The sequence below is a fragment of the Crocuta crocuta genome, unplaced genomic scaffold, assembly GCF_008692635.1.
Source record: "Crocuta crocuta isolate KB4526 unplaced genomic scaffold, BGI_CrCroc_1.0 scaffold16, whole genome shotgun sequence".
NCBI lineage: Eukaryota > Metazoa > Chordata > Mammalia > Carnivora > Hyaenidae > Crocuta > Crocuta crocuta.
The window spans coordinates 5,995,707-6,007,195 of record NW_027531893.1 but is presented as its reverse complement, the minus strand read 5'-3'; the positions used below and the strand labels follow the sequence as shown (position 1 = coordinate 6,007,195).

At 41.8% G+C, this 11,489-nt stretch overlaps 1 protein-coding gene across 1 annotated transcript in view; it reads right to left on the bottom strand.

Annotated features, from left to right (window-relative positions):
- The window catches only part of RBFOX1 (RNA binding fox-1 homolog 1), a 1,463,629-nt gene that overhangs the window by 109,553 nt on the left and 1,342,587 nt on the right, over positions 1-11,489 (bottom strand). The window contains exons 9-10 of the mRNA XM_077773235.1: positions 8,089-8,142; positions 170-262 (exon numbers count right to left, since the gene is read on the bottom strand). Coding sequence (XP_077629361.1) covers positions 170-262; positions 8,089-8,142 — 147 coding nt within the window. The remainder of the gene's footprint in view (positions 1-169; positions 263-8,088; positions 8,143-11,489) is intronic.

The window sequence follows — 11,489 nt, the reverse complement described above, 5'->3', positions numbered from 1 at the left end:
AGTTTTCCTTTTTATATATAAATATAAATATAAATATATATATATAAATATAAACAGTGAGAAGGGGACAGGGGCACATACAAAACACAGTGATGCATCTGGCACGACGAATGAGCGCGAAGCAGACATTTATGAAAAAGATGAAAAGGAAAATATTTTGGACATGCACCTCGATTTTACGGCCCTCTACCACGGTGCCGTGTAATTTCTCCCTCGCCCTGTCCGCATCGGCACTATTTTCGAAAGTTACGAAACCAAATCCCTGCATGCAGGAGGGAAGAGGGAAAACAACATGCAGATTATTATTCCAGTCAACGACCACTGCGGAACGTTCTCTCGCTTTAAGTTCTATTGCTTGTCCTGGCTTCAGTTCTGTAACATGCAAATTAGAGAAATTATAAGGATACGAAGGTGTGCAATAAGTAAGCGACACATGTGAACGAGATTTTTTTTTTCTGTCACCCGTGATCTGTAACCCCTGAAGTATTCAAAGAAGGATACCAAAGATACCTCTCTACATGACACTACAGAAGAAAATAACTCTAACAGAAAGGAAATGAGATCCAAATCAATTTACAGTGTCTTCACAGAGAAGAAAATGAAATAACGGGAGGGGCCGNNNNGGGAAAAAAAAGAAAAAAAAGAAAAAAAGGGGGGGGGGGGGGGGGGTAAAAAAAAAAAAAAAAAGGAAGTGCTTTCTGGACATGCAAATTAAGAATAAAATAAAATAAAACGTGTGCACGAAATTCAACAATGAATGCCAAAATCTTCTAACATTGCCTACAGAGTCATGCCGTGTGGTTTTAAGAACATCTCTTCTTCATGCAGTTTTAGGGTTATTCAAATTTGTCAAGTTTACAGCCTTTACTTCTCAAAAATAAAAATTAGAAGCCTAAAAAAAAGGAAAGACCTTTTTTTATAATAAATCTTAAACTCTTTGATCTAATAAACAAAAATCACATGAAATGAATTGAAATAAACATCAATTGATTAATAACAATGCAAACAGTTCAAGTAACTTTTTTTATATTAATTACCTCCCCCACCCCACCTCAAAAATATATATCCTTCTAAATCTGTTAACTTTCCAGGATACTTCATTAACCGAAAAGGGAAATGTATATATACATATTATAACGTTCTAACACATTATCTTGACATTCATCTCTGAAATCAACAGGTAGAAAAATACAGAAGCTTTTGTTAATAGAACGTTATTCACAATAACACTCTAGGCACTTCCTCTCTTACTGATAGGTAACAAATTAGACCCTCTACTTTGCCATTGGCATATTTTGCTTCAATATTTCAGCCTCGAAAAACAACCCCACTAAACGTCACATTGTCAAAATCCACCTTTTTTTCCTTCACTGACACTGTTCCTAAGAAGAGTACAGAAAATATGACACATTATTTTTAAAACCCCTAAAAATATTTGTACATCTTGTTCAGAAATATACACCAACCTTTTGAAACCATTCCAGTGTAAATTTGCCCAACTCGTTCTGGTTCTCACAGTGTAAACCGGGTGAGACAATGCAGTGTGTTGGGATTCCTATTTGTGATTGGGTAAATGTTCGTAAGGGGACAGGCTGGTTTTAAGTTTAACTGGGGCAGTCTGATGTTCAGTGTCATTAATAAAATACACAGTAATTATAAATAACAAGTTATCCTAACCCACTGGTGCTAATTCTCAACCCCTCACTAGGTTGCTAAAGTGATTTCCAAAGCTTAGGGTATTTGCCCCAAGGTCTGCCTGAGTGAGAACTTTCCAACGTCAATGTGGGCTCGTTGGTAGAAGATACCAGCTGTGGATGGACTCAAGTTAAATTAAATGTTATTTGTCAGAATTCAATAGAGAAAAAAATAAGCAGCTTTACTTTGGAGGACTGGAATGAAGAATCTTTTATAATATTTCCCACAGTGAGGATCTATGATTAGGACAGGTCTGGATTATTTGATCAACAGAAGACTTTATGTTCCATAACTCTGTTATGGACTGCTTGGTCTCATACCTCACTGGTGCTATGCTCACATTAGGTATCCACATAGACTGGCTAACTGATCAGTTTTGAAATAACAACCCTTCAAAGGACTAAAGACAAAATTTGGGGGGTTTGCTCTATTAATGGCTCTGACTCTTGGTCAGTGGGTCCCAAACTTGGCTGCACAATGAAAGGAACTGGGGACCACAGCGTATTAAACATGTAGATTCCTGAGAGGGCTTCTACCTATTGGATCAGAACCCCATAGTGGAGCCCAGAAATCTGTTTGTTGAAAAAGCTACTGTGTGGTGCAGCAACTAAATTTCCATAGCCTCTCCTATCACCAGGCGCCCTCAAAGGAAAGTTTTGGATCGTTGAGGTAGAACATTAGGTTGCGCAATTACAGTGCACAGCCTTTGGAGAGGAGTGAGTTTGGGAGGGGGACATCTATCTGACTTGGTTATTTGGATCTGAGGTGCCGGGGTACAGCCCTTATTTTACGGTAATGTCCACTTCCTCCCTTCAAAACCTAACCATCTAGCTGTCACAGAATGTCATATATCTAACAGAAAAGGGCAGTGAGGACGCTGGCTGAAGCAGAGGAAATTCTCTCCCTAGCAAGCAAAGAAAATGCACAGTCTGATGGAGGTTTCTGTGGCCTCATTGCTATCCGCGGGTACCAGTCACTAGCATCACAGCACCTAGTGAAATGAAACATTCGACCCACCTGCCAAACGTCATCCCAAAGAATCACGTCATCATGATTCTCATCTGACCCCAAGGTAGACTAGACTGGCCTAAAATCAGCACTATGAGTGGCAGGAAGACACAAAGATGGAGCTAGAAATAGGTTTAGAACCCCATGGAAAATTCATAAACTACAAAGCAAGCGGTTCACTATATTCCCAAGTTCTCCGTTTGTCTTGAAGTAAGATATTAAATATATGGATTCTTATTCTTACTCTCATTTTTGGATAAACATCTCTTTCTCTTTTTTTTGTTTTTTAACTTGAGGTTCTCAATACTTCTTCCTTCTAGCTGCTGAGACGACTAGTTAAGATTCTAGAAAGTTGGTTTAAAGTTTCCTTATCCATTGGATAGTCATACCTCCCCACAAGGCAAGAAGTGATATGGCCTCCTTGGGCCAAAATATTGTTGGAATTCTCATCTGGGGAGAGATGTCAGTGACCTGGAGGTTCTCAGGTACCCTCTCTGCCAAGTGCAGGTGCTGGGCAGGTCTGCGACCAGTGCTGAGGCTACTTCTTTTAACTTGGCTCAGGGTCATAATTCTATCTCAAGGAAGCCACAACTTGGATCTCTTTAAAACATTCTGAATATTTTTATCTCAGCCTTAAAAAGGGGAGACACCAGAAGCACATTCTGGACTTGGCCTGAGAACATGGGAGGGGGTCGCACTGCTGGCTGTGGAGCCCTGGAAGATTTCAAGGGCACGGGGCCCCGCAGAGTGGAGCAGGTTGTCTTTGTCGGAGGACAGGCACTGACCCCAGGGCTCACCTCAGTAGAGGGCTGCAGCCGAGAGAAGGCACAAAGCTGCTGAAGAGACCTGGCAACGTGTGCATGATAAGGGGTCTCCCAAGATGGGTTCCAAGGCCAGTGTGACATGTTTAAAGTCACAGTTTGTGAATCTGGGGCGCCTGGGTGGCTCAGTAGGTTAAGTGTTTGACTCTTGGTTTCCTCTCAGGTCATGATCTCACGGTTCCTGAGTTCAGCTCCACATCGGGCTCAGTGGTGACATCACAGAACCTGCTTGGGGTTCTGTCTCCCTCTCTCTTTGCCCTTCCCCTGCTCACTGTCTCTCTCTCTCTCAAAAAACAAACAAAAAAAGCTTTAAAAAAAAAAGTCTTTTGTGAATTATGAATTTGGACCTTCCCATATCCTAGTTATTTTTCTGTTTTGGTTTTGAGGTATATGGTTAGGTGATACCTTCCGTTTTTGTATTGATGCAAATATAACATGTTGCACCTTCAATAGAGGCTCTGAAGCACGCAGGGCTGAAGAGGGCACTGTTTTTTTCATCTTACATGAAAATCCAATTCCTCTAGTTGCTGGTGCAAAGAGGAGGGCCACTGATACCAGTCTAGAGATTCATTTTCCTGTGGGACTAAGAGTTTCACATCTCACTTCTTCCCACCCACCAACGCACATGCAGCTCCTTCTCCCGGGAAGACCACCTGACCTACCGCCTTCCCTTCCCTGGGAAATTAAATGTCCCTTCTTCCCAGAAGCTTTCCCACTCCTAACAATACTGCTCTGCCTGTTTGGCTTCTCAGCAGCCGCTCACCAGCTGCTTGCCTGCTAAAGAGTACAGCCTGCAGTACTGCGCCTGGGTGCCTCCCATTCCAACTACTCAGGAAAACCTATGAGGACAGGAAGCACTTCTGTCTCCCTCATCATGGATTCACCTGTTTTCTTGTACCTGGAATGGAACCAGTCCTCACAGGTATCTACAGAATCAAAGATCAGACTGTATATTTCCTATGTATATTAAGAAGTAGCTAGGGGCACGTGGTGGCTCAGTCAGTTAAGGGTCCAACTCTTGGTTCTGGCTCAGGTCATGATCTCACGGTTCGTGGGTTCAAGTCCCATGTCAAGCTCCATGCTGACAGTGCAAAGCCTGCTTGGTTTTCTCTCTCTCCCTGTCTCTCTGCCCTTCCCCGGCTCTCTCTCTCTCTCTCTCTCTCTCAAAATAATAAACATTTAAAAAAAAGGAAGTAGCTCTCACTGGCTGTATCCCTCAAATACTCTATTTTAGAGCTAACCAAAATATTTTTTAAATCTCCTAAAAGGAAAAAAAAAATTAATTATAGGATCTCTCACCCCTGCATGGTATCAAATTCTCATTTTAAAGTCTGGCCCATCTTTTTAAAATGTGGTTTCCCTGTATACTTGCTATCCATGTATATATACATAAACTATTTATTATTTACACTCTACACTCTCAGGATAACATAGGCACTGCCTGTGTTTGTACAGGGTACACGTACGTACACACACACACACACACACACACACACACACACACACCCCAAATACTCCAGACACACAACTGTACTCACTGAGCACTGCATGACCTGCCTCAGGGACCGTCTCCAAAGAGAATGGCCAGAAGATGAGCTCCTCACTCTTAAGGGCCCACCCACTTCCCCAGCTGCTTCTCCTGCACCAAATAATGAGAATGAGGTCCTCACAATGGTTCAGGTTCCTCAACTATTTAAATGGAAATGTTCCTTTAAATAGGACCCTTTCCTGTGGAAGAGAATGCCAGTATGAAAAATGTCCCCGTGTGAGCTGCTGTCCCTATTTAGCAGGTGCCCCAAAGGACTGTCTGGATGACACTCCAGTCAGCACCTGCAAGACGGGTTCTTTCCGAGGAAGCATTCCCACCCAGAGAGGCTATTTTTTGATGTCTCCTAATCAAAAGAAAAAAGCGGGTTCACAAAGTCAGTCTCTGGATGCAGCAAACTTAAATGGTCTTCATTGCTAAAGCCCCAGAGACAGGCTAATCATGGCAATGATGGAGGATGTATTAAAAATAGTACCTCCACTGTACTTTCAAAATAGCAAACGATATTCTTCTAATGTCCCAAAACAGCTCTTGAAAGGAATTAAGTAGCTTTTTCCAACTGGCAAATGTTACAAAACAAAATATAAATTAAATATATGTTAAAAAAATAATCTTTAAAAGCGGTAGTGTTACAGACTCAGGATTAGAAGAAAGTTGGCTAACATTCCAGGCCATCTTCTAGGATTTTGCCAGGAATATATCATGCCAGAGTGAAAAGGATTAGGCTGCGCACATTTTTTTAAAAAATATTTTTATTTATTTCTAGGAGAGAGAGAGACAGAGACAGAGACAGCGTGAGCAGGGGAGGGTCAGAGAGAGAGGGAGTCACAGACTGAAACAGGCTCCAGGCTCTGAGCTGGCAGTCAGCACAGAGCCCGACGCGGGGCTCGAACCCACGAACCGCGAGATCATGACCTAAGCGAAAGTCGGACGCTTAACCGACTAAGCCACCCGGGCGCCCCCATTTTCTTCTTTTCTTTCTGTTTTCAAAGATTTTATTTCTGAGTAATCTCTACACCCAATGTGGGGCTCAAACTCACAACCCTGAGATTAGGAGTCACAGGTTCTAGGGACTGAGCCACCTGAGTGCCCCTGGGCACGTTTTTTCTTAATGCACTTTGCACTGCAGGTACAGAAACGACCCCTATCCTGATTTTCATACAAGAAGCAGAAAGTTAACTTACGTTTCTCCCATCCTAAAGGTTCTACCACTGATATATATATTTCTTAATTTTTTAAATGTTTATTCAGTTTTGAGAGAGAAAGAAATAAAGCGTGAGCAGGAGAGGGTCAGAGACAGACATGGAAACACAGGATCTGAAGCAGCTCCAGGCTCTGAGCTGTCAGCACAGAGCCCAATGCGGGGCTTAAACTCAAGACCCACAAGCTTAACTGACTGAACCACCCAGATGCACCCCCACTACTGATATCTTGTAAGACTGACAAACATATCCAAAACTATGGAGGAATAAGGTCCCTGAACCAGCAGAACCAGAGAGTATAATGAATTGATCCTTTTTTTTTTTTCTCCTCACCTGGCATGTGGCAACATCATTTTGGCTACACAGAGGAGCATACTGGATTTTCTTCCCTCACAGCTATCTGCAGCATCCTATTCAGGAAGGAAAGCATGCAGACTGCCCAGGGAATAATACATTCAAATGCTTGCTTTGTGGGAGGGAAGTGTCCTTGGCCCAGGAGAGCTGGCATTGCCCCCTTAGAAAAAAATCAGCTCTTCTCACAACCCTCCTGGATACTGACTTGTCCCAAGTCGCCTGGTAAAGAAAGCTATGGGGTTAACTCCAGTATCTCTCTGTATCTGGTAAGCAATTTGTTCCACTATCCACATTCATAGTCTGGAGATGTAAGAAGGGAGTTTTAGAATTCCCAAGAGCTTGGGTATTGGCACTCTGGAAACAAGGCAGAGCTATGAAAAGGGGTCACTTTCTGGCTGCTGGGGTCAATCTCTGAGTCCTTTCCTAGGACCGTTACTGCTCAGATACCTGTTGCCAATGCCGAATGCTCTGTTTTCCTCAAGAGAGATTCTAAGAAAGCCCCAGAATTTTCTGTGAGTGCAGGTGGAATGAGGGCACAATAGCCACCATAAAACACCAGTGGCCAAAGGGGCAGTTTGCATTCAGATGAAGTGCTGGCATTTGTCTAAGACAGGGAAAACACAGTGTTTATAACTTTAACGACAGGCCTGGAAGGTTGCATAAAACACGGATTGCTGGGCTCCAGTTTTGAGTGTCTGATTATGGCTGGGTTGGACCCTGTGAATTTGCATTTCTAGTAAGTTCCTAAGTGCTGCTGCTGTGGGGATTGCATTTCGATGACAACTGACTGATACAGGGGATACATCAAGAGACATGGGCCTTTTTCCCCCCACAACATATTTCCATGCTGAAAAGTGCCTTTCCATATAACCCCCAACTTTTACTAACACTCTTAGCTCTAGGAAAATCTACTTACAAATTGGTCTGCTACAGGGGAAGAATTCAAAGCAATGGCAAATTGCAAAATGTGGAGTGGTAAACATACTAAGGAATACAATTATATTCAAAAGGTTGGTGTATGTGAAATTTTCTCCCCTACAACCCAGGAAAATAACTGCACTTTATTAATACAGAATAATCACATATTTACCTGCGCATGAGACTATCAACTCACTTTTTAATATAAAGAACATAATTATCACTGAAAAACAAAAATGTAGCAACAACATTATTTTTTAAGCATGGGTAATTTTCCTCTGGAAACTTGATATATTTATATATAGATAGATACATAGTTAGATAGATAGGTATAAAACAGCACTTTTAAATTACCCCCTTATACATTTACACTGAACCCAATGTATTTCCCACCATTTTGGAACCTGGAGGAGGTCTCTAAAGGAATTCCCACTCAAGTGCATTTTCACAATGTGCTAATTAAACCAGTGCAGTTGTTTTCCATGATGCATAGCAAACGTTTAAAAATAAGCTAAACAATCCTGAAGTAAATTAAATCGCTTACCTTTGAGCCTCGCTCATTAAAAATAATTTCAACATCTAAGATTTTACCAAATTGCTGCAAAGAAATAGAAATGTTTTATAAGCAAGAGAAATGGAGTAAATCATACTATGCACATTGGTAACTGCAACCCAAGTCAGAGGTTTTTTTTTGTTGTTGTTGTTCTCTTTTAATATCAAGGATAGACATTTTAGGTTCTTTTATCCTTAGAGATGTGCTTGAACCAAGAGAAAGTGGAGCCACAGACAGATTTCTGTCTTGCTGGGTACCCCACCACGTGAGAGGGTATAGCACTTGCCTGTGACAAAATGTATAGTCAAGTGTTAGTTAATTTTTTTTTTTTTTTTTTTTTTTTATGTGTGTGCAATAACTTTCCCAGGCACTGAGCAGCACAAATGAAAACTGGCTTGTATGTAAACTGATCCTCTTAGGCTACTCTACTCCACTAGCCACTGAGAGAAACCTCCTCGATGAGGTGTGGTTTTCATAGTAAAATATCCAAGCAGAATCTGATGGTGAGGATTGTGGCCATTGGCCCCAGCAGAAGCCAGAGGAACAGCCAGGCCATGGAAGAGAAGTTAAGTGCAAACAGATAAAAGCAAGATCCTCCATGTGGACATCCATCACAATCAAGACACCAGAATAGTTGTGATTAGCCCTCAGGCTGAAATGTACTTCTCTCAAGATGATTCCCTATGTTGTTAAACAAACAAATAGATTTTAGACAATTAGCAGGAAAAGACTCTATAAGAAGTGAAAACAACTTGACATATTCAAGCCTGGAAACACGGTTTCAGATTACAAATACGGCAGCCAAATAACTGGCAGATGCCTAGTTAAATTTAAATTTCAAATTTTTCAGGATAATTACATCCCCTGCAATATTTAAGACATACCTATACTTAATAAAGTATGTTATCTAAAATTCAAACTAAACTATTGTTATTTTGGGTTTTCCTTTATTTGCTAAATCTCATAGTCCTCGGGAGAGGTGCACATCAAACAATTGGTGATTCATAGTTTTAAAAAGAAGGGAACGTAGACCCTGAAACCAGAAGCATCTGCTAGTCCAAGATCTTTTCCTCTTGACATTGGAGTCCCTTCCTTTTTCTTAGCTTGGATGAAGTACAGTGCTTTTTTTTTTTTTTTTTGAGTATGCAGGTGGGAGAGAGTGTTGTGAAAGTATGCGACGTGGCCCAGCAGAAGTATGATGGGAAATTTACCCTGATGCAGAATAAGAGCGAGCGCTCCTTTCAGTGATTAAAAAATAAATAGAACCACACGAAGTAAAATTCCATCCTCTCCTTCCTTTATTTTGAGCTTTTGTATTATTCAATTTGCTTCTGTAGCCTAGATTTTTATTGCACCCTTTGTTGCCGTGGGAGATTCTGTGTTCTGTCTCTTTCCCCGGGGTAGAAAGCATCAAGCAGCCTCCATGTCGCAGAGGACACAGTGGTTGGGAGGCACAGAAACGGAACCAAGGATAAGAACACAGAGAAGTGGAGACAACTCCTCAGACCACTGTTCACAGGATGCCGGGGGGCCCGAGAATAAGTGGCAAGAGGGCGCTACTGAGATTTGAGAACAAAATTACTGGAAACATACAGAGGCCATCCTCTGCAATATGCAAATAAACCTACCTTCCTTGGAAAGACAGGAAAAAAATGCACACTCCAGTTGAAGAGAAAGAGCCCAAAACCTTCAAATAATAGCAGTTTTTTGAGAAAAAGGGAATCCAAAGCGATGCCATGGAAATGTGCCCACCCCTCAGGATACGCAGGCGGTCAGGGGACCACGCATTGAGTCTGTCTTGTGGAGCGGACTGGTCCTCTTCTTCCCGGAGAAGGAGGGGGCTAGGAGGAAACCAAGAAGCCCCTGCGCTGGGGGAGGGCAGGGGAGGACTACGCTGCCAGCAGGTGAGACAGAAGTACCAAGAAACTCACAGGTAACTCACCCTGCAATTGATGGACACTCTAATTTCCTTTTGGTCAAGAGAATGTTCTTCTACAGAGCATTTTCTGTGCCCTAGATTTGGGCAGAGAAAGTTGTTAAAAATAGAAGAAGAAAACTTTCAGGTTTGGGAAATGCAGGATTTGCCACTGAAAGGGGAGCTGAATTTTATAGTAAAAACTCCTCCCGCGTGTGAACGCCTCAGAAGCAGTGATTTTGATATAACCTCCTTCGAATATTCAGTCCACACAGACACTATCATATTTATTTCAGGCCTAAGAGCATGAAAGCACACATATTTATGAGCAGGGAAGCTTGAAAAGGATTCCTTCCAAAACCACGAAGCAAATGTCATCTACGGAACATTCTCTAAGCAGTCAACATGAAAACACTCCCTTTAAAATAAGAACTGGTTGAGACAGAACCAACTGATCACGAAGTAATCCTAGCATGTGTCATTCCCTAAATGAAACAATGACACCATATGCCCTGAAATGGTCTCAAATGTTTGCCTCTCTGGCGGTTGCTATTGGGTGGGTGATTCTCAGAGCCAGCAAAGCGAGCAGCAAGAATACTGGTGTGAGCCCTGTTTCAAAGACAGTTGCATACTATATTTATAGTATCAACAGTTTAATTGGGAAGTTTGGTACTAATGATGTAAACACAGCTGGCACATGTTCAGTTTAAACAGACACGGCTCACTCGCAGACATTAACTCGCACTTGTCTGCTCAACACCCGTGGTTAGCCGCATCCCACAACTACGAATCCACGCAAGGCATCTCAACAGCTGTATCAAGAACAAGATCCGGCAACTTACAGGCATGCACTGGGGCAGATACGTACCATTCATGTTTAGACATTCTCAGATCATATAATATTTCCCTGAAAAACCGTGAACGATCTTCAACAGTTACAGCATAAAACATGAAAGTAAAGGTTAGTTCAAAGAGTGCACACAGAGGCTAAGTAAAGGCACCATCTCAGTTTTCTTAGGGTTGGTTTCATGTCTGGAATGCATAAANCAAAAAAAAAAAAAAAAAAAAGGCTTCACAGCTTCTAACAGCATGGTGCACGGAACTTGGCAGAACACTAAAGGGGCAGGCATCTCTATTTTATTATAAAGAGGGGACTGTGAAAACTTCTTTTGCATGTTCTGAAAGTCATGTGGTCTATTTTTGGGTGACAATAATGAGTGATTTCAGTAGATCGTGTATCATGCGCAGAAGGTTTGTATTTTGATAACAAAAACAAGGCTGTGCCATCAGCAAGGGTATTGGGCAAATCTGAATCCTATACTCCATGAGGAGTTATTTCTGAAAACAGTCCTATGATGGAATGTGTCCTGTCAGTGGTCTGGATGTATTATAACTACCTCTCTCACTCAAAACCTAGATATGTGTAACACTTTTATATGTTAGGCTACAGAATAATTCTGTTCAAGAGCAAGCCATT